Raw genomic sequence first — 24,066 nt, forward strand, 5'->3', positions numbered from 1 at the left:
ATCATAATAAACAAATTATGTGTGGACTTAAAGCGTTTGTTAACCTAAAAAAATGCCTGAAATGCCTGGTTGATCCTACCAGTTTCTGCCCTCCCCCCTGTAAACTAACCACGGTATACAGTATCATGGCTGCTGAGCTCTGACACCGTGGTCAGTTTATGTGTGACCGTCATCCGCAGCCCTGCTCTCTGCCCTCCTCTGTCTCCTGTGTCCTCCTCCCCCCTCCCCTCCCTGCCTGTCAGCTAGTCTGTGTTAGCCGCCCCCTCCCCTCGCCTTGTAGCACTGCTCCGAGCAGTGCACACATTACTGCACACATGCACTGTCAGCCCCACTGCTAGTATAACCTGTAGTATATACTGTATGCCTTTTTGTAAAATTCTTCTTCTAAATACCTTATTCCTTCTCCCTGATCAACAGTCATGTGACCGACAGTCACTCTATTCCTCCGATGTATACACTACAGAGGGAGGTGATGTGACTGCCCAGCAGACGTCAGAGGGAGAGCTCAGCCCCTCCCTCCCTAGTGTATATATTGGAGGGACAGAGTGACGAGCGGTCATGTGACCGCTGATAGAGGAGAAGGAATAAGGAATTTAGAAGAAGAATTTTACAAAAAGGCATACAGTATATACTATATGTAACCCTAGCAGAGGGGCTGCCAGTGCTTGTGTGCACTGCCTTAACAACCCCTTTAAATCCAGTCTTCCTCTCTCTTTAATAACACATAGGGGTTGATTTACTAAAGGCAAATAGACTGTGCACTTTACAAAATGCAGTTGCACTCTGCAAGAGCAATTGCTCCAGAGCTTAGTAAATGAGCAGAAGCACTGCTGACTTCCATTAGCCAATCATGTGCAAGCTAAAATGCTGTTTTTTTTAATTTTCCTTGCACATGATTGGATAGTCTTTGCAAAGTGAAGCCTTACCTCATTTATTAAGCTCTGGAGCAACTGCACTTTGCAAAGTGTACAGTCTATTTGCTTTTAGTAAATCAACCTCTTAGGCCCAAGGTATACAGTGATCACATTAGACCAAAGATACAATGTAGGCCCCGCCTAATGATGTATTCTTCAGCGAGTCTTTTACATCATTAGCTCAGTCCTTGTTTCTAGCAATTTTATACTTTAAAAATGTGCATATGGGTGTAAAGCTATAATGTTTCAGAATTAGTTCTGGGGTTCACAATTATGGGACCAGAGTGGGGCCATTGCCACAGCAACCAATCAGATTTTTTGACTGATTTTCCTCTGGAGAAAGAGTGAATAAACCCGAGATGAAACCAGCTGATTTATAGACTTGACCCAGAACTATTAAGCACAACCATTGTGCAGAACTGTAAAGCAGGGAAAAGGGCCTAATCAGGTAACGATCATATATGGCTGCAACACTGCACATATATAACTACAATCTGTACACTGAAATTGTTTGCTAAAATTTTAATACATATTGATGAGATTATTTTCAAAACAAACTAATTTATTTTACATGTTTATCTAAAAAAGAGTGAAAAGACTACCTACAGTTAGTGAGAGAAATCTGAGACTGGACGCCCATCCATAACCCCAGTTAACTGCTCTGCATGCGGCTACATGTGATCAGTGGCTAAACTCAGTATCATACAACAAATGAAGCCACGCTTGTTGAACTAGTGCAATAACCAAATGAAAAAAAGAAAGAAGATAAGCTGCTAGCACGCTATGTGAAATTAGACATAGTAACACAAATATAGTACATCAGACATTGTGCTCTAATCTACTGCATGAAATGACAAAAAAAAAAAAAAATCCCAAAAACATAAATGCCAAAAAGAGTCCACTAATCATGTGAATTTCCAAGCCCCTCAAACATTGCATGCAGGTGTTTTCAATCGCAATATTGAGAATCAGCCTCCAAGTAAATCACCACCACCTTCAAGACAGGATGAAAGGCTTACCAGAAATACAACTCTGGAAGACATCATATTTGATGAAATGCATAGGGCTGAGCTACACACGGTGGCGTCATCTCGCATTCCTGAAGTGTCCCTGGGAGTGAGATTTGGCCATTTTGGATACTGTTATACAGCGCTGTTATTGTTTACTTATTTAGTGCAATTTTTATTTCAATAAATGTTTATACTGGGTTTTTACACTATGATAAGATGAAAGACTTACCAGAAATTCATGACTCTCAAATTAGAGAAGTCATGTATTGCATGATGTGACACCAGCCCCTTAATACCCAGGAACCGTATTTTGAAAAAGGAACAGCATGTAATACCATTCAGCAGTTTTCCCTCCTCTCCATATCCCCCTATAAGCATGCCATGAAACAAAATGCTCCACATAGTGTAAAAACCCAGTATAAGAGTTTATTGAATTAATAATTGTGCTTACATAAGTGGGAACTGTAACAGCACTGGCCAAATCTTACTCCCGGGGACACTTTCGCAATTGTGATGACTACTGCAACTCCCTCCTCATTGGCTTACCTCTAAATAGGCTATCCCCACTTCAGTTCATCATGAACGCTGCTGCCAGGCTCATCCACCTTACAAACCGCTCAGCGTCTGCTATACCTTTCTGCCAATCCCTCCATTGGCTGCCACTCAACCAACAAATTAAATTCAAGATACTAACAATAACTTACAAAGCCATCCACAACCTGGCCCCCAGCTATATCACTAACCTAGTCTCAAAATACCAACCTAATCGTTCTCTTCACTCCTCGCAAGACTTCCTGCTCTCTAACTTCCTTGTCTCCTCATCCCAAGCTCGCCTTCAGGACTTCTCCAGAACCTCTCCCATCCTCTGGAATGCTCTACCTCAATCTGTCTGACTTTCTCCTACTTTGTTCACTTTCAGATGATCCCTGAAAACTCATCTCTTCAGAGAAGCCAATCTGGCCCCCACCTAACAATTATACATTTATTTTCTTCATCAGCACACCCCCCAGTTATTACCTCTTGTATCTCTTGACCTTCTCTCTTAGATGGTAAGCTCTAAAGAGCAGGGCCCTCTGATTCCTACTGTATTAAAATTAATTGTATTTGTACTGTCTACCCTCAAGTTGTAAAGCGCTACATAAACTGTTGGTGCTATATAAATCCTGTATAATAATAATAATAATATCATGGTATGTAGCTCCGCCCCATGCGTTTCATCATATATGACATCTTCCGGAGTTGTATTTCTGGTAAGCCTTTGATCCTGTCTTGGAGGTGGTGGAGAGTCACTTAAAGGCTGATTTACAATACTGAGATTGAAAATTGGAAATTCACATGATTACTGGACTCTTTTTGGTATTTATATTTGTGGGATTTTTTTTTTGTCATTTCATGCAGTAGATTAGCGCAGCACTTCTGATGTACTATATTATAAAATAATATATTATATTATATGATAAACTAATATGCTGAGTGGCGGCTGCTATTTACATACCCTTGTCATTCCAGCCTCAAGTATTTGCTGATTCTTGCCGCTGAAAACTGATGGCTGCATGTAACCGGCTGTGCGAAACAAGCCTAATGCATGCCCATGGAAATGATTCAGACATTACAAAAAATGCGCAGCTGCTGATTTACCAGTGATCCTATATGTATATTTAATTAGTTCCTCTATTATAGGAGTTAATGTGCTCTTGAATATGAAAATAGTGCAGTATTGACCATACAGTGCATCTTGTGGTCTCATTTCCTATAGTTATGAATACATAATAGGATAAAACTATACTTTTTTTTTTTTTGCTACAATAGCAAAAGTGTGTTCAAAGATATATTAATGGAATGCAATAATAACAGAAATGTGAATGTGAGGTGTGATAATGGGTCCCTGGGCTGTGCAAAGAACACAGCTCACCAGCCCTGTATAATAAAATTGTGCTCAACTCTGTTTGTGCTTTTGGAAGTGAGAAACCTTTTTTCTGTACTATAAACACATCAGCCTTGTTCAATGAGACTTTCCTACAGGTAAGAGTAATTCCAGACACAGTTGGCGGTTGCTAGATCTTCACTAGGTCTCGGCGGACAGTGAAATGTAGCAAGGGCAGAAGTAGACAGATCTTCACTCTGTTCTGGCTGACTCTGAAATGTTGAGAGGTCATCATCAGGCTGATTTTTACTCTGTCCAGTCTGAAATGTAAAGAAGTTCATAGCAATGTCTTCTGGATTGTCCTCCTGTAATGGGAAAAGAACAAGTATTGGTGGGATTATTCATCAAAGCTGACCATAAATTCATTAGCGAGGAATGATTGAAAGAAACTAATTTGTATTCCACCTGTCCACACATTCAAGGTGCATGGGGGAATCATCCCATTGTATTCTGACAGTGAGAACTCCTACGCTGTCAGAACAGACTGATCAGCGATGCAGCCAATTAAATATAAACTTTCCAACAAGCCTGTTTGTGAGACTTCTCACGAACCGGAAAGGTCATACTGTAGATGGATCAAAGTTCGTTTAGTCCCTGCTGAATCAGTGTATTTTTGGTCCATCTATGGCCAGCTTTAGGCTGGGTTCTCATATGCTGTGGCCGCGTCTCAGAGCAGGGGGTCCGGTGCATCCCGTTCACCGATTCAGGTATGATTCCAGAATTTTTGCCTGAATTCGCAGCTGAATCGGAACCAAAGACACACAGGATCTTTTTTAAATGTGGACAGTGACCACCCTGTGTAAATGGGCTCCACTGAGAGCTGGTCACACTCTCCTGTCGTGCGGATTGTATGTGGGGAAACCTGCACCCAATTCACATGTGTGAATCCGGCTTAAAGCTTCCAGTTGTCTGGCTACAGCAAACTGATTGGGTGTTCTGGTTTACATCACTTCGCTCAGCTTTCCTCTATATAAATGTTTTCTGAACAGATCTCATATTAATAGTAATTACTTTTTCCATCAACTCATCCCCCACAGCTATAACCCTTTGCATAGCTCCCAACTGTCCTTGATTTGGAGGGACTGTCCCTGATTTGGAGCAATGTCCCTCTGTCCCTCATTCCTCCTCATTTGTCCCTCATTTTGGTCTGATCTATATTTTTCCACAACAATATAAAATGCACTTCTTATCTATCAAAAAGTGCTTTCCAGCCCTAAACCTTTCATCTGATTTCTAAATTGCTGCATTTGTAAATTTCAAAAGCCAATATAAAGGAATATTGGTGTTAAAAAAAGCACTTGTGGGTTTAACCAATCTTGTTTTTTTGTACAATTCTCCTTTAAAGGGACGTGGCAAGGGGTGTGTCCTATGCCTGCATACTTTTGCTGATAGGCGTCCCTCATTTCCATATCAAAGAGTTGGGAGGTATGGCTTTGTATCACTTGACCCTCCCTCCTAGATTGTAAGCTCTAACAAGCAGGGCCCTCTGATTCCTCCTGTACCAAATTGTAATGTAACTGTACTGTCTGCCTTCATTTTGTTAAGAGCTGCGCAAACTGTTGGCGCTATATAAATCCTGTATATAATAATATACAAAATATCAATGAGGATATGTCAAGCTTTTTGAATTACAGTGCTGCAATTGCTAAATGGGAGTGAAACTGAACTAAAGAATATTGGTCTCTGGGCTGTTCATCTTAGGTCGCTGCAGGTGGCAGACTAGCATTTTGTGTCAATGCTTGCTGACAACTAGCATATAGATAATAGATAAACTACCCATGAATGAATACAAAAAATTAAATGGTAATTATATATAAATATAATAATGCGTCTATTTAGGCATAAGGGGATGGTCTCCCGTGATGTCCAACCGAATGATGTCCTGTAGATCACGGTCACCGGTGAGGAATAGTTGTCATGGGCAGAAGTTGAACCACTGTCACGTACACTCTCCGGTTCCGGAACGGAATAATCAGGAATAAACAATTCAAAATGGAGCCATGGAAAAAGAAAAAGGGGAACTCCACATGGTGTAGGTCAAAAATGGGGTTTTAATGAATAAAAACCATACAAGATAAAAGTGATCACAGACAGATAAAAAATGGCAATGTGGGAAGCTGAAAATGCTAGCCCCACATGTTTCGACTCCACAGTCTTCCACAGGGGCATCATTAGTCGAAACGCGTAGGGCTAGCATTTTCAGCTTCCCACATTGCCATTTTTTATCTGTCTGTGATCACTTTTATCTTGTATGGTTTTTATTCATTTGAAAAAAATTTTTGACCTACACCATGTGGAGTTCCCCTTTTTCTTTTTCCATGGCTCCATTTTGAATTGTTTCTTCCTGATTATTCCGTGCCGGAACCGGAGAGTGTGCGTGACAGTGGTTCAACTTCTGCCCATGACAACTATTCCTCACCGGTAACCGTGATCTACAGGACATCATTCGGTTGGACATCACGGGAGACCATCCCCTTATGCCTAAATAGACGCAGTGCTATATGGCAGGTGCGTCCTACGGATCTGGTAAGGGTATCCAACTTTTTCCATTGAAGATTTGTGTGCCTTGGTATCTGTGGTGTCCTGTCCATTTGAGTGTCAACTTACCTTCCAGGGTATATGATACCCCCCTCTTGGAGAAGACTTCCACTTATCCTACACTTATGGACTTTCGTCCCTTGCTGCCCCATATTTCACTATAGACACTTTTTTTTACTATACCCAGCAGGTTACACTGCTGGCTTTCCTCATTTGGTTTGCTATCACATACACATTGGTCACAGGTGTATTTTTCACATATACAGTAATGTTTAATGCTGGTTACTCTCAGCGCTGCACTCTAATTATTTATATCTTGATGTGATTTGGTTTGTCTGTGTGCTAGCTGCTTCTGCTGTTTTCTATTTTGTCCTATTGGGTTAGCGCAGCATTTCCTATACTCTATTACCATTGTATTGACACCCGCAGCGGTTCGCAGAGGGCAGTGTGAACTGGCTGCGGGAGAGATGCGATGCAGGAACCGCCACTGGAATCGCGCTGGTTCCTGCATCGCTACAGTGTGAACCCAGGCTTAATGTACCAACAGCAATATGGTGTTAGGCCAGGTTCACACACATGCGAATTGGGTTTCCCCTCATCCAATTTGCATGACAGGAGAGTGCGATTGGATCTTAATAGAGCCGGTTCTAACAGCTCCAGGGCGGCCGCAGTCGGCTTTTAAAAAGGGTCTTGTGCGTCTTCTGGTCCAATTCAGGTGCAAAATTTCAGACCTGATTCCCACCCGATTCAGCTGCAAATTCAGCAAAAATTCTGGATTCGCACCTGAATAGCTGAACAGGGACACACCAGATCCCATGCTGTGACCTGCGGCCGCAGCATGTGTGAACGGAGCCTAATGCCTTACTTGACTAGATATTAGAAGAATGGGTTGTTTATGGAGGTTCTTGCACTATATGTCTGCTGGTAAATGTAAAAAAATATAAAAAGGTTTGTGTAACCTGACTGTATAGTGTGTGACCAGCTGAAAGCAATCTATTTTAAATTTGACAGAACCCAAACAGAAAGTTTATATTTCAAACTCTGTAATAACCTCTTCACAATCAAAAGAAAGCTCTATCTATTTAAAAACAATTATAAAAATTTTGTTTGGGTACAGTGTTGCATGATCGTGCAATTGTCATTCAAAGTGCGACAGCAATGAACCCCTTATTCAACCCATTCAGATTAAAATAGAAGTGCAAAACGTTAGTGTATATGTAATATATAAAAAAAATGAACTGTTTTTATTTTTTTTTAAATAAATGATCACATGACCTATGTTCTCTCCTGCATTAGAGTCGTATGCCCCGTACAGAATATCGGATATTCCGACAACAAAACCGTGGATTTTTGTTCGAAGGATGTTGGCTCAAACTTGTCTTGCATACACACAGTCACACAAATGTTGGCCAAAAGTTCTGAAAGTAGTGATGTACTAGACGTACGACGACTGATAAAAAGGTAGTTCAATAGTGATGTGTGATTCTGAGCATGCGTGTTTGTACTTTGGACTTTTGTCCGACGAACTTGTGTACACACGATCGGAAAATCCGACAACAAAATTTGTTGGCGGAAAATTTGAGAACCTGCTCTCAAACATTTGTTGGCGGAAAGTCCGACAGCAAATGTTCAATGGAGCATACACACGGTCGGACTTTCCGACAAGCTCACATCAAACATTTCCCGTCGGAAAATCCGACCGTGTGTACGCGGCTTTAGAGTGCAGGGGGTGGAGATAGCAGGGGGCATGTCAGCAGCAGGCAGAGAAACAAACAGCAGTACACTGATCTTCTGAGTGAAGAGCTCTTTAGGGGGGCGTATCAGCAGAAAGGGGGTTAAAGTGCCAAGTAGTTTATTCAGCCAAGCTTGAAACTGTTTCTTAAAGTATATGTAAAGCCTTATTCAACCCATTCAGATTAAAATAAAAGTGCAAGGCAAAACGTTTGTGTATATATAATGTATGAAAAAAATATGAATACTTTTTTAAAGATATTAAGTGATTATATGACCCAGTGGCGTACCAACTGGGGGGGGGGGGGGATGCGGTCCGCTCCAGGTGCCACACACTGCGGGGGGTGTCAGGCCGCCACCCCACCGCGAGTGAAGCGGTGACAGCGGGGCGAACTCAGGCAGTGCAGCAGCATGGTGACAGGGCAGCCAGCGAGAGGTGTAACAGGGTGTGGGGGTGCCCGAGCTGGGTGTGGAACGTACCACTACCTGGGTGACATCCAGAGTCGGCCAAGCGGTGCAGGAGAAAGAAGACATTCTCTCTCCTCCTATACTACAGGAGGAGAGAGAGAGAGACAGTGAGCAGCGCTGAACAGAGGAACTGCTGGAGTTAACTTTAGGTAACCAGTAGGTGATTGGTTGCTTGGAGGTCCTAGCAACCAATCATTAGCTTGTTAATATGAAAAATTAACTCCAGCAGTTCCTGCCCTCTGTTCAGCGCTGCTGTTTCTCTTCCTCTGGCTGCAAGATTAAGGTAGGAAGGGGCTGGCGGGGTCTGTGTAACATGCAGGGGGTCCAGCGCTGTGTGGAGGAGGGGGTGTCTGTGTAACATGCAGGGGTGCAGGGTGCTGTATAATGTAAAGGGGTCCAGAGGTACAGGGTGCTGTGTAAAGGGGTCCAGAGGTGCAGGGTGCTGTGTAAAGGGGTCCAGTGGTGCAGCATGCTGTGTAATGTAAAGGGGTCCAGAGGTGCAGGGTGCTGTGTAAAGGGGTCCAGATGTGCAGGTGCTGTGTAAAGGGGTCCAGCGGTAGAGGGTGCTGTTTAATGTAAAGAGGTCCAAAGGTGCGGGGTGCTGTGTAATGTAAAGGGGTCCAGAGGTGCAGGGTGCAGTGTAATGTAAAGGGGTCCAGAGGTGCAGGGTGCTGTGTAATGTAAAGGGGTCAAAGGGGTCCAGAGGTGCAGGGTGCTGTGTAATGTAAAGGGGTCCAGAGGTGCAGGGTGCTGTGTAAAGGGGTCCAGAGGTGCAGGGTGCTGTGTAAAGGGATCCAGAGGTGCAGGGTGCTGTGTAATGTAAAGGGGTCCAGAGGTGCAGGGTGCTGTGTAATGTAAAGGGGTCCAGAGGTGCAGGGTAATGTGTAATGTAAAGGGGTCCAGAGGTGCAGGGTGCTGTGTAATGTAAAGGGGTCCAGAGGTACAGGGTGCTGTGTAAAGGGGTCCAGAGGTGCAGGGTGCTGTGTAAAGGGGTCCAGTGGTGCAGGGTGCTGTGTAATGTAAAGGGGTCCAGAGGTGCAGGGTGCTGTGTAAAGGGGTCCAGAGGTGCAGGGTGCTGTGTAAAGGGGTCCAGCGGTAGAGGGTGCTGTTTAATGTAAAGGGGTCCAAAGGTGCGGGGTGCTGTGTAATGTAAAGGGGTCCAGATGTGCAGGGTGCAGTGTAATGTAAAGGGGTCCAGAGGTGCAGGGTGCTGTGTAATGTAAAGGAGTCAAAGGGGTCCAGAGGTGCAGGGTGCTGTGTAATGTAAAGGGGTCCAGAGGTGCAGGGTGCTGTGTAAAGGGGTCCAGAGGTGCAGGGTGCTGTGTAAAGGGATCCAGAGTTGCAGGGTGCTGTGTAATGTAAAGGGGTCCAGAGGTGCAGGGTGCTGTGTAATGTAAAGGGGTCCAGAGGTGCAGGGTAATGTGTAATGTAAAGGGGTCCAGAGGTGCAGAGTGCTGTGTAATGTAAAGGGGTCCAGAGGTGCAGGGTGCTGTGTAATGTAAAGGGGTCCAGAGGTGCAGGGTGCTGTGTAATGTAAAGGGGTCCAGAGGTGCAGGGTGCTGTGTAAAGGGGTCCAGAGGTGCAGGGTGCTGTGCAAAGGGGTCCAGAGGTTCAGGGTGCTGTGTAATGGAAAGGGGTCCAGAGGTGAAGGGTGCTGTGTAATGATAAGGGATCCAGAGGTGCAGTTGTGGAGAGGGGGTACACAGTAGTCACAAAGAGATATTGGGATATGCAGGGGGCACAGTGGGGTGTTTTTACATTTTAACATGGGGGGGGTGCCAAATATTGGATCCACCCAGATGCCAAATGCTCAAGGTACGCCCCTGGCATGACCTCTGTTCTCTGCTTCATAAGAGGCTTAAGCTGCTTACACATGATCGGACTTTCCGACAGGCTGTTGGCAGTAAATCCGACCATGTGTATGCTCTTTCAGACAATTGTTGTTGGACTTTCTGCCAACAAATGTTGGCTATCAGGTTTTCAAATTTTCCGCAGACAAATGTGTGTTGTCAGATTTTCCGAGCATGTGTACACAAGTCCGTCGGACAAAAGTCCAAAGTACAAACACGCATGCTCGAAAGCAAGGACGAGCCGGAAGCGATCAGTCTTGTAAAACTAGCGTTCGTAATAGAGATATCAAATTCGTGATGCGCAAATTATGAAATCTCTCAATGCAGCGCACATTCTCTTCTTCTTTATAATGAAGATAATAATAATGGGATAATAATAAAGCCGCTTTGCTGGTGATATTGACAGAGTTCTGCCAAACGTGTTTCATTTGTTCTTTTTTTCTAGTGATCTCCAGAATATTATTTTTTTTTTTTTAAGTTACCACAACACCATTATTATCTCGTAGTTTTTAAGCTCAAAGATACAACTATGTTGGCGTTAATTTGACATTGTATTTTTGAAATGTACCTGCCTACTCACAAACAAACTGTCCTTTTTTAAGTAAAACACTTAGCCAAGTATTTTTAAAAATAAATATTTTTTATTGAATAGGGAGCACAAGGTCATATAAAAATCAAGGGGAAGGCAACGATGGAGAAACATTTGGAATTGGTGAAGCATTTGTACCCCAGGGCAGACATTAATTATGTGAATTTCAAAATTGGTACCCTGAGAAGTCCATTTAATAGGGAGCACAATACGGTCCTGGACTCCGAGAGATCGGGAGCAGCAGCAGATGACATATATGTCCCGAGGCTGTGGTCTTGTAACAGTCTGCGTTTTTTGCCAGACCAGACCAAACTCAGGCCATCGCTCTTAAAGCTTTCTTCCACACAAATAAACTAAATTAAATAAAAAATGCAAAAAAAAGAACAACTCAAATCATAATTTTCAAACTAAACTAAAAGAAAATTAAAAATTGTAGATTTGAAAATCCCCAGCCAAGCGGGCTTGTTGGGGGTGTTGGGGCTGCATTTGCCACGGGCTGCAATGCTGTTGTGGTGGGTGGGGTGACTGTGATGTCTGTGGAGGTGGTGGAGGATTGTGCTCTAATTTGCAGATGTGTGTTTTCGGGATAATTTGGCCCCCCCTCCCCTTGTTGAGGAGCTGCAGAATCATCTCCTCGCACATACTGCGTTGGTCCTCCTCCATATCCTTCAAGGTGCCATTAGCAGTGCCGTGCTAATGGCACTTGTTGCATGCCTGAGCAAGGCAGACGTGGCGTCATCCAAGTTTCTGCTCTTCCTGGTACTTTTAGTTGGAGGGCGTAGGGGAGGAACCTGGGACTCAGTCTGGCTGCTGGGCAGGGGCTCCTCCTGACTGTGACTTTCCTGTGTATAAAAATGGGACATATTTTTAGGTTTTTGGTCATCACACACAATTTTGAGCTCATGACTGTTGCAAATTGAATGTTAACAAATAGAAAAGACTATCATTCTGACCCCAGCATTTTTCATTCTTGTCCCAATCATTTTTGGCCACTATGGTCTATTGATATGTAAACCACTTTGTTAAGGCAGAAATTTGGGATCAATAACGTCTAGTTAACATCATTCTATTTTTGTCTACAAATATGTTCAACGATGCTATACCTGGGTCAAGCTAGGCTCCTCCACATCTTCTTCCTGTGTAGAAGGACCAGGGTGGACCTTTAGGAGCTGTGGCCTCATCCGATGTGGAAGGAAGCATTGAGAGTGATGGGTGTGGTTCGCTTTGGTCTGACAAAAAACGCAGGCTGTGGTAGTACCACAGCCTGGGGACATATATGTCATCTTCTGCTGCTCCCGATCTCTGGGATTCCTTGACCTTCTTGTGCTCCCTATTATATATACTACGCAGGCTACCAATTTTGGCCTTCAAATAACTGATGTCTGCCGTGGGATACAGAGGCTTCACCAATCCCAACAGTTTCTCCATCGCTGCCTTCCTCTTGATTTTATTGGAGTAATCCCTACTTTTAACTTGCCATAGACACGGCAGCTCCCGGTACTGCTGGATAAATTTGGGCAAAAAACCTGGGGCTGAGAATTTATCCACCATTCTGCAAGACACAACACAAGACAAACCCTAATGTCAGGCTAAACTCATAATCTGGTCCCAATATAGGCCTCAATCTATAAGCAGTATAGGCCACTAACCTCTGATGCCCCAATTTGCAATTGTACCTTCGTTTTAGCTTTCCTTTTGGCGATGTCGATAGTTTGTCCTCCACCCCCAGATTGTTCCTAAGACCGTTATATCGACCACGCGTTATGGCTTTATATACACTGCGATGAGTGTATTCCCCGCCTCTTCTCTTTCGGAGCAGTGGGAGAGCAAATGGCGGTGAGGCAGCAGGTGTGTGCTGAGAGCAGCAATAAGGAAAACCGGAGCAAACCACTTCCAGATCCAGGAGGAGATATAAGGCCACAAATATGTCGTTTGAAGAAACAGGTGGAGATAGTGGACATCTAAGGCCCCTTTCACACGGGTCGGATCTGTGATGATCTGTCCCGTGAACATCCGCTGCTCAGCAGGGATCTCTCCGTTGATCCCCGCTGAGCCGGCGGATGACAGGGCGGGACCCGCACACTGTGCAGGGACTGCCCTGTCAGATCTCCGCTCTCCCCTATGGGGGATCGGATGAACACGGACCGTCTGTCCGTGTTCATTTTCCTCCATCTGCAGAATCGGACAATAGCGGGGCCGGATGATATCGGGTGTCAGCGGATGTTCATCCGCTGACACCCGCTATCCCATAGGGATGCATGTATGTCCGTATTTCATCCGAAAACGAATGGATGAAATACGGACATACGGTCCGTCCGTGTGAAAGGGGCCTTAGTGAGGACAGACTATGATGGGAATCATGGACCTTACAGAAACCCAAATGCCAGAAAGGCCAAGATCATGGCTAAAGTTGGGAGAAATCTGCACAGGAATTTTGGGGTACGATGATCCAAGGATCAGTTAAGAAAACGCTGGTCAGACCTTAAATTGAGAGAGGAAGATCAGTATAGAAAGATCAGGAAGTGCTGCGAATAAGTAAGTATTTGTCCTGTGTTCCTATTATTATGATTTTCATGCTGGTCCATGTTCTTTTCTTTACTGTTCTACAGTTTAAAATGCCAAGTTTTATTTTGGTGGACACAGGAATCGTTCGCGGGACATTAAACATCGTTCGATCGACCACTAATACTTTGTTTTTGGGAGATGCAGGTTAAATGCATTTGTTATGGCCTTTTTTGATTAAAATAAGTTCATTAGATTGTTGTCTAGATGTGTTTGTAACTATGATGAAATGTTAACTTTATTCAGTGTCAGTAGAGGACACTCAGCAGCTGTTTATGTATCTGGACGCAGGAGCACTAGTGTGGGACACCACAACACTCTTGTTATGTTGTCCCACGCAGGTGCTCCAGTGGATACTGGAGGTATCTTCATGTGTGAAACTTGCACAAAACAGGTAAGTATTCCTGCTTTTGAAAGGGAAAAAAAACATGTATTCAGCTTGGAACTCTGCCAAAACAGACAATTGGAAGACACTTCCAAACAATGTTTCATATTACTATTTCTAGCTTAACATATCTGTCTGCTAAGTATATCTTTTTTGTATTCACATAGGGGAGAAAAGAAGAGGGACATCTGAGCTGTGTGTGGACACCAGTAACCCAGCACCTCCTGAAGATACAGAAAGTCGACTCACCACACACCCTGAAGATGTTGATGCTGATGTGCAGGAAAAACTGTTTGAAATTCTCGAAATGGTGTCGACCACAGGTCAGTGTCTGAGACCACAGCTTCAAGTAATAGATGGATGCCTGCATATTTCTAATACATGGTGTTTTATTTATTTATTTTTTTTCTGGTGATGTGGATGTTGTGGAAGAACAAAATCACTTCAGCAGTGTAAGTGCAGAAATACTTATCAGTGAGCTCTTGGTTTGCAATAGGGAATTGGAGAAAATGAAAGAAAACATCCATGATGTACAAAAGTGAAAATTTAAAAACCAAACAGGTTTTATTTTTGTCGTTATGTTGTACATGCGTTTGTACAGTTTTAAATTGATTACATTTGTGTGGCTTCATGCCCAGATGTCTATTGAAGTCGCACCTGGAATTGGAAAAAGTAGTGCAGGAACTACTTTTGCAAATTGGTGTGGCGCCGCTAAATCAGTGTTGCACCGATTGGAACAGTGCCATTGCCTCAAATAGGGTGCGACTTGTCATGCTATTTTAACTATCAAATCGCATGACAAATCGCTCCAATGTGAACCTAGGCTTTATAGTGTCTGAGGTCAGTGTTTAACCACTCCACTTCTCTAGATGCACCACCAGGTCCTGTGGTTCTTTATTTTCTGCAGGTTAAAAACGACTGTGTGAATTACTAACCTCGAAAATGACACCATCACCTGTGCCAAAAAGAAAAAATATAGAAAACATGACCTAGAAATGCATCTGGAGAAGGAGCGTTGTCAAACACTGCCCTAAGTAATGTTTTAATTGTAATCTTTATGTGTTTTTAAGCATTGCAAAGCCAAAAATTTAAGATGCACACAAATTGGGCCACAAAATTCAGAATTCCCTCATGATCCCATCCCTAAAATGTGTCTTTCCCTACATCTAGTTTGCTAAAGCCCCAAAACACAGTGTGTCAACATGTGCTAGCTCACATCATGGGGGATCAATTGACGTGTTTCGGGGGTGAAACCCTTTCCTCACACCTACTTTAGTTTTGAAGAAGGGGGTTGCATCCCCAAAACACGTACATTGATATCCCATGATGGGAGATAGCACATGTTGACACATTATGTGTTTTGGGGCTTTAGCAAACTAGATGTAGGGAAAGACACACATTTTAGGCATGGGATCATAAGGGACATTTAACAGTTATGCCTCTACGCGTACGTGGCTTCAAATTTTGGCTTGTAGAGGGGTGAGATCACCCCATCTGAGGAAGGCAACATCAACACAGTTTTAGGATACTAATGTCTCATATGGCCTTCACTTTAGCAAAGTCGAACTTTGTAAGATTCTGAGTTGGGGATGTGTATCTTATGCTTTTAAACATTCCTGTTTAGCCCCAAAAAAGGCTAAATAATGGCAAACATACATGTTATACACCAAGATGTTGGTTTGTTCAAAAACATTTTAGAATGCACATGTGAATGTAGTTACAGTGACAATGTGATCTAAAATGTGGCAAACTCAGGCAATTTTAGGGACTCCAAACAACTAAAGGAGTTGAAAAGGCTGAATATTTTTATCATTAATGCATTACATACATTAACAACAATAACATTGTGTGTGTGTAGCAGACCCACAGCACAACATAATAGTTAGCTGAAGAAGAGATTGTCACCTCATGAAACAAATAAGTTACGTTTGCACTACTGAAGAAAATGGCCAAAATTAAGGTCATTTGAGAACCTAGGAGACAGATAAACACAAATTTAATGAAATTGGAGTTTAGTATCAAATATAAGTTTTATTCCACATCAGCAACATTTTGCTGCAAAGCCACTGCTCCTCTACCCACAAAGTACTCCATATACTTTTTCCGGACATCTCGGGCAGTTTGGGAGGGCAACCCAGCAAGGGCACTTTCAAGAGCCGTCATCACAGGAGATTCAGCTGGGCCGGACACAGAAAAGTCAAGCTCACTTGGAAGTGAGGCAAGGTAGCTGCTTGCATTCCTCCTTAAATAATTGTGGAGGATGCTTGAACCGACTTGACAGTATTCCAAAAGCGTTCTCTACAACTCTTCGGGCATGAGACAGCCTATAGTTGTAGATCCTCTGCTCTGGGGTCATGTTCCTCATGAGAAAGGGCCTCATAAGATGTTCCCCCAGAGCAAAGGCCTCATCTGCAACAAATACAAAATTTAGGCCCTCCACATTCTCTTTAGGAGGTGGCACACGTAAGGTGCCATTCTGTAGCCAGCGGTAGAACACTGTCTACTAAATCACTCCTCCGTCCAAGTTGCGGCCGTTCTTCCCAACATCAAGGTACAGGAATTCATAATTTGCAGACACCACCGCTAGCATCACTATACTGCAAAAGCCCATATAATTAAAATAATAAGAGCCCGAGTTGGGTGGTGGGACAATACGCACATGCTTCCCATCAATAGCCCCACCACAGTTGGGAAAATACCACTGATGGTGGAATTGGGAAGCAACAGCCTGCCATTCCTGTGGGTTGGAAGGAAACTGTGGAGTCAAAACAAGCAAAACAAAAATTACTACTTTTGCACATAACATTGCAAGCAGATTAGACACAAACATTCTTGGCCAACATAAGTCTAACATTTATTTAAATGAGTATTTAAAGACAAAAGTTTAAGGTCAACTTATCAGATTCCTCACCCCCTCTGGTGGCCCATTCTAAAATTGTTATGGTGTGGGGGGGGGATGGGTAGATGTTTTGGAAAGGTAACCCTCTCCACTTCCATGAGAGCTGAATGCATAAATAATGTGTGATACTTTGGCCAGCCCCTCCTTACTTACACTATTGGCAGCCCACTGGACAGGTAAGAAGTGTCATAATCCAAAAATATGGATTCACACTGTCCAAATTCAAGCACATTTTTACATAAATTACCTATTAAGATAATAGGAGACAAAAACTTTCAACAGTACCATTTGAAGGGATTCAGGCAGGCCCTTGCACTACATGCTTTGGTGAATTCATCCAGAAATATGACCACAAAAGAGGTATAGTGTGTATGGGTTTTGCAAAGTCAACAAATAGAGTATTTGTATCGGATGACTTAGCATTTGGAGGAGGAAGGAGGGAGGATTACAAATGAGTTTGGGCCCCCCAAAAAATGGCCTTTTGCACTCTGCCTGAATTTGGGGACAACAATAACATTTGTACACATTTTAGGGGATGTTTAGGGTAAGCACAAATATGAAGCTGACAAAATACGTTGTTAAGTTACTAGGCTAGGTGTGTATGGGCCCAGGATAGCATGCTGGGGAGGTTAGTGAAGGCAAATATGCATGAAGGACAAAAAAGGAGCATTAAAAGCTTACAGCATGCATGAGGACAAAGAGGACATTCACAACATATTACAATAATGGTAACTATGGAATTAATAAATTAATATAATACATTAACAAACATTAAATACATAGAATGTGATGTTAAAGGCTAAAACCTACCCGAATATAGTCCTTCTGCAAGACTTGGATGATGGCAGAACAGGTCTCTGGAATAATGATTCCCAGAGCCTGAGGGGAGATTCCAGTTGTAAACTTCAGGCCCTGGAGACTTCTCCCCGTCGCCAAGTACTGCAATGTGGCGACAAGCCTTTGCTCGGGAGTAATGACTTGTCGCATGCATGTGTCCTGCTTACTAATATAGGGGGTGAGCAAATCCAATAGACGGTGAAAGCAGGGGTCCGTCGTCCGGAGATAATTCCTGAAATCATCAGGATTAGTCTCCTGGAGCTCCCGCAACAAAGGCATATGATAGAATTGGTCACAATTAAGTAACCAATTCTTGGTCCAAGAACTCCTCTCCTCCCCCTGTTCCTGGACTGGACTTGGGTCAAGGCAAAAACTCCAAGCCCAATAATAGCACGATCACTGCGAGGAGAACACCACATGTCTAGTAGACGAACAGCGGTTCAGAAACGAAATGACAAGAATGCACTGAAAATCAGAAAGGACCTGACAAGCACAAAATGAAAATCAGAAACTGCCTGACAAGCACGCACTGAAAATGAGAAGCGAACTGAAAAGAATGCACTGAAATGACTTGACAAGCACGCACTGAAAAACAGAAACAAACTGACAAGCACGAGGCTGAAAAGTGCGAATCGACACTCACCAAACTTCTACCCAGTGGTGTCACTAGGGTTGGTGTCACCTGGTGTGGTAAAACATGGTGTCACCCCCCTCCTGTCTAGGCTGCCCAGCACCCTGCATGTAGCACACAGTCATGGGGCACACCCCAAACCGGCCCCTGTAAATTATAGTGTAGGGTGATATAGTGGCAGGTTAGGGTAGTATAGGGTGGTATAGTGGCAGGTTGGAGTGGTATAGTGGCAGGTTGGGGTGGTATAGGGCAGGTTAGGGTGGCACAGGGCAGGTTAGGGTAGTATAGAGTGGTATAGTGGCAGGTTGGGGTGGTATAGGGCAGGTTGTGGTGGTATATTGGAAGGTTAGGGTGGTATATTGGCAGATTGGGGTGGTACAGGGCAGGTTGGGGTGGTATATTGGCAGGTTGGGGTGGTATATTGGCAGATTGGGGTGGTACAGGGCAGATTGGGGTGGTATAGGGCAGGTTGGTGTGGTAAAAGAAAAGGTGGGGTGGTACAGGGCAGGTTGGGGTGGCACATGGCAGGTTGGGGTGGTATAGGGCAGGTTGGGATGGCACAGGGCAGGTTGTAGCGGTACAGGGAAGGTTGGAGTGGCACAGGGCAGGTTGGTGTGGCACAAGGCAGGTTGGGGTGGTACAGGTCGGGTTGGAGTGGTATAGGGCAGGTTGGGGTGGCACAGGGCAGGTTGGAGTGGCACAGGACAATTTGGGGTGGTACAGGGCAGGTTAGGGTGGCACAGGGCAGGTTGGAGTGGTATAGGGCAGGTCGGGGTGACACAGGGCATGTTGGGGTGGCACAGGGCAAGTTGGGGTGGTACAGGGCAGGTTAGGGTGGCACAGGGCAGGTTGGAGTGGTATAGGGCAGGTTGGGGTGACACAGGGCATGTTGGGGTGGCACAGGGCAGGTTGAGGTGGTACAGGGCAGGTTGAGGTGGTACAGGGCAGGTGTGGGTGGCACAGGGCAGGTTGGAATTGTATAGAGCAGGTTGGGGTGGCACAAGGCAGGTGGGGGTGGTACAGGGCAGGTTGGAGTGGTACAGGGCAGGATGGGGTGGCACAGGGCAGGTTGGGGTGGCACAGGGCAGGTTGGAGTTGTATAGAGCAGGTTGGGGTGGCACAGGGCAGGTTGGAGTGGTATAGGGCAGGTTGGGGTGGTACAGGGCAGGTTGGGGTGGCACAGGGCAGGTTGGAATGGCACAGGACAAGTTGGGGTGGTACAGGGCAGGTTAGGGTGGCACAGGTCAGGTTGGGGTAGTATAGAGCAGGTTGGGGTGGCACAGGGAAGGTTAGGACTCTATGCAGTGAGAGTGTGCTGTGCAGTAACTCACAGCATGCCTCATTCCTGCAGATGAAGACTTGGGTGGGTCTGCTGTGTCCTGGCCTATATCTCCTTCAGCTGCGGGATCAGCCAGTGTGAAGGGGTCTGTGGGAGGAGTGGAGGAGGCGGCGTGGCCACACCCCCAGCTCCGCCCACCAACTTCGGCTGCCTCGGAGATATTGGAGATCCCCGAGTGACAGCTTAACCTGAAGGGGGAGTGTTATAGGCAGCTTCCCCCGCACTGCTGGATGCCCTGCTCGCACCGGTCCGAGCCTAGCTATAGTAGTGTTTAGCTGCGGCCCCAGTGTCACCCCTATGGCGGGTGTCACCCGGTGCGGGCCGCACCCCCCGCACCCCCATAGCAACGCCACTGCTTCTACCAACACGAGATTAGCAGAAGGAGACAAAAGGGAGGCGCATGACTAGTGAACTTCCTTTTTATCGGCTCATAGTACGTCACTGCGTTCGTAATTGTTGGCCAACATTTGTGTGGCCGTGTGTATGCAAGAAAAATTAGGGCCATCACCCTTCGGACAAAATTACACGATTTTGTTGGCGAACAATCAGATCATGTGTATGAGGCTTTATGCTCCGTACACACGGTCGGATTTTCCGATGGAAAATGTCCGATCGGAGTGTGTTGTCGGACATTCCGACCGTGTGTGGGCTCCATCGGACATTTTCCATCGGATTTTCACACAAAGTTTGAGAACAGGCTATAAAATTTTCCGACAACAAAATCCGATCGTGTCAATTCCGACCGTGTGTGGCCTGTTCCGACGCACAAAGTGCCACGCATGCTCAGAAGAAATTCCGACACGGAACAGCTTGGTCTGGTAAAATTAGTGTTCGCAATGGATACAGCACTTTCGTCACGGTGCAATGTTAAAAATGGTTTAATACAACGCACTCTCTTCTTCTTTATAATGTGAGAAGAATTAAGTATTTTTGCTGCTCATATTCACACAGACTTCTCACAAACTTATTTCTTTACTATTTATCGGGATTCCCTCAATATATTTTGATTTATCACATCTGACAACATTATTTTGGTGTTGTTTTTTTTTTTTTTTGCTTTTAAGGCCGATTATTTTTTTTTGGTTTGTATTTTTTTCAAGGCTGATTTTTTTTGGGGGGGATTTTAATTTGTACTCCATAAAATTTTTGTGTGTGTTTTTTGAGTCAAGTTACCACAACACCATTGATATGTTGTTCTATTTAATCTGTAGGAGATTGTTTGGTGTTGTTGTCCCTTGTTAATTTCACATTTTATGTTAGAAATGTACCTGAATCGTCACCAACAAACTGTCCTTTTTGGTTGAAAACACACAGGAGAGTATAATTTCCCAAAATAAAACTTTTATTAAGGGCTCACAACTAAACAAAGAGGGAGGCAACGCTGGAGAAACTGCAGAAATGGGTGAAGCCTTGGACCCCCAGGGCAGACATCAATTATTTTCAAGCAAAATTGGTGGCCTGAGGAGTCCTTATCTAAGGGAGTGCAGTCTGGTCCAGAAGTCCCAGAGATCCTGAAAGCAGCAGATGACATCTGTGTCCCCAGGCTGTGGTCATACGAGAGACTGCAGCTTTTGTCAGACCAGACTAAACCCAGGGTCATCACTCTCTGTTCTTCCTTCCATGCTTCCTTCCATGCTGTGGCTCTGGTGGTGGAGTTGTGGCAGCAGGAGGAGGAGGAGGATGGTCCAACTCACCCCCTTAGTTAAGACTTTATAAATAAGTTGCTCACACAGGAGGCATTGACCCTCCTGCATGCCCTGCAGTTTGGTGGCAGCCATGCAGGCAAAGGCCTCTTCAGGAGTGGGTAAGGCTTGGAGGGACGCCGAAGTCTCCTGAATTAGCCTGAGCGCTGAATCCTGCATGGGAGTCGCCTTCCTCCCTCTTTTATATGGAAGGCGGAGGGGAGGAACCTGCGATTCAGTCAGGCTGTGACTGGTCCCAGGCTTCTCCTGGCTGACACTTAGCCCCGCCTCCTCCTGTCTGCCACTAATCCCAGCCTCCTCCTGACTGCCACATTCCACAACCTCCTCCTGGCTGAGGTCTTCCTGTGTATGAAAAAGGGACATAGTTTTAGTTTTTTATTCATCAATCACACACAATTTTCACCTCATGACTGTTGCAAATTGAATGTTAACAAATATAACTGACTATCATTCTGAGCTCAGCATTTTTCATTCTTGTCCCAATTTTGGGTGCCCACTACTGTCTATTGATATGTAAAACACTTTTTTCAATCAGCAATTAGTGATCAATAATAACATCTAATAAACATCATTTATTTATTGACCAGAAATCTGGAGAACAATGCTATACCTGACTCCAGCTGGGCTCCTCCACTTCTTCCTGGCTGGAAGGCCCAGGTTGGACATCGGAAGCCTCAGCTGGGGTGGAAGGAAGAGTGGAAGGAAGAGTGGAGAGGGATTCCCTGACTTCACTGTGGTCTGACAGAAATCGCAGTCTCTCATAGTACCACAGCCTGGGGACATAAACGTCATCTGCTGCAGCTCCGGACCTCTGGGAATCCGTGACGTTCTTGCGCTCCCTAAGATAAGTGCTCCCCAGGCCGCCAATTTTGGTTTTTAAATAGGGGATCGTTGCTGTGGGGACCACCGGCTTCACCAACTCCAGCAGTTTCTCCAGCGCTGCCTGCCTCTTTTGTTTATTATTGTAATGGGGATGTCTCACCTGCCACAGACAGGGCAGCTCCCTGTATTTGTCTATGAACAGGGGGAGGAAGTTGTGGTCATTGAAGCCATTCATTTTCTCTGCAAGACACAACACAAGACAAACCCTAAGGTCAGGCCAAACTCCCCTAACTCCCCGCCCCTTTTCGTTTTGCGCAGTGGGGGAAGAGCGCATGGTGGATACACAGCAGGTGCGTGCTAATTATAGCAACGAGGAGGAGGGGGAGGAAAGCCCGGAGTCTGAAACGTCACGATCCAGAAGGAGATGATTTAAGGCATCAAATATGTCCTTTGGGGAGATGTTGGACATCCTGAAGAAGGCCGACTATGATGGAAAGTATGGACCTTACCCCAATGTCAGAAAGGCCAAGATCATGGCGAAAGTGGTCAAAAGTCTGCACCGGAATTTCGGGGTACGACGATCGGAAGATCAGCCCAGGAAACGGTGGTTGGACCTGAAATTATGAGAACATGAGCAGTACAGAAAGATCTGGAGAGTGCAGCAAAAAAGTAAGTAGTTGTCCTGTGTTCCTATTCTTTATGTTTCTTACGTTCGTGCTGCTCCATGTGCTTTTCTTACAAGTGTACATTTTTAAATGGCAACTTTCATGTTCATGGGCACATTATTCGTTCGTATCCAACATTTTTCTTTCGGCCTATAAAACACTATTGTTTAGGCCATATGCATTTGGCCACAATTTTTACACCCTACTTGTCTGAAACTATTTTGGTTGTGTAGATGGCTTTGTTACTAGAATGAAATGCAAACTAGATTCTGTGTAAGGAGAGGACACTCAGCAGCTGTTTTCACATCTGGACACTGGAGCACTAGTGTGGGACACAAGAACACCATTTTTAGTAGGGGGCCACACAGGTGCTCCAGTGTATACTATAGGGGGGGGGCTACATCTGTGAAGCTTGTACCAAACAGGTAAAGTATTGAAGCTTGACAAAGGACACTGAAAATGCTACATTTCTGAACTCTGCCAAAATAGACAATTGTACCCCACTTCCAAGCAATGTTTCCTATTTATAGTTCTGCCATCAAATCTCTGTGTGCTAAGTATAGCATTTTTGTTTTACATAGGGGAGAAAAGACTCGGAGAACACCCCTCATCCGAGGAGACCACAGACCCCCCACCTCTGGAAGAAGGGGAAATCCCACCAACCCAAGAAGAGCAGGAGGAAGAAGACGTGGTGGAACTAGTCACCACAACAGGTGAGTGTCTGTGACCACAGGCTCACGTAAGAGATGGATGCCGGCATATTTTTGATACCTTTTTTTTTTTTTTTTGGGTTTCTCTCTTTTTAGGTGATCGTGATGTTGTGGATCCAGATCCTTTCACATCAGAAAGTGCCCAGATCCTGATCGGGGAGATCATGGGGTGTAATTTACAATTGGAAAACCTCAATAAAAACATCAATGATGTTATTCAAAAACATAAAAACATCATTGATGTTTTGGGGCGAGTTTAAAACCCCTCCCAATCCCTTTGTTTTTTTGTGTGCTACAATGTTCAAAATGTTTTAGCGATTTTTAGAAAAGCCTAATTTGGAGGATGCACACAGTGTGCCAACATGTGCTATCTGCCATCACGGGAGATCAATGGACGCGTTTTGGGGGTGCAACCCCTTCCTCAATAATAAATTAGCTGAGAGGAAGGGGTTTCTCCCCCTAAACACATCCCTTGATCCCCCGTGATGG

The 24,066-nt window shown here is 44.6% G+C and overlaps 1 protein-coding gene and 1 long non-coding RNA gene across 3 annotated transcripts in view; one reads left to right on the forward strand and one right to left on the reverse strand.

Moving 5' to 3' along the window:
• Nucleotides 1–24,012, forward strand: part of LOC141145194 (uncharacterized) — a 76,609-nt gene extending 52,597 nt beyond the window's left edge. Inside the window, exons 2-3 of the long non-coding RNA XR_012244525.1 lie at nucleotides 14,139–14,294; nucleotides 23,449–24,012. This is a non-coding gene — a long non-coding RNA (uncharacterized lncRNA). The remainder of the gene's footprint in view (nucleotides 1–14,138; nucleotides 14,295–23,448) is intronic.
• Nucleotides 614–24,066, reverse strand: part of LOC141145182 (Fc receptor-like protein 5) — a 162,726-nt gene continuing 139,273 nt past the window's right edge. For both annotated transcript variants that reach the window (XM_073631656.1, XM_073631648.1), the window contains exon 17: nucleotides 614–4,153. In XM_073631656.1, coding sequence (XP_073487757.1) covers nucleotides 3,941–4,153 — 213 coding nt within the window. In that variant the 3' untranslated portion in view covers nucleotides 614–3,940. The remainder of the gene's footprint in view (nucleotides 4,154–24,066) is intronic.

The sequence above is a fragment of the Aquarana catesbeiana genome, linkage group LG01 (genome assembly GCF_042186555.1).
Source record: "Aquarana catesbeiana isolate 2022-GZ linkage group LG01, ASM4218655v1, whole genome shotgun sequence".
NCBI lineage: Eukaryota > Metazoa > Chordata > Amphibia > Anura > Ranidae > Aquarana > Aquarana catesbeiana.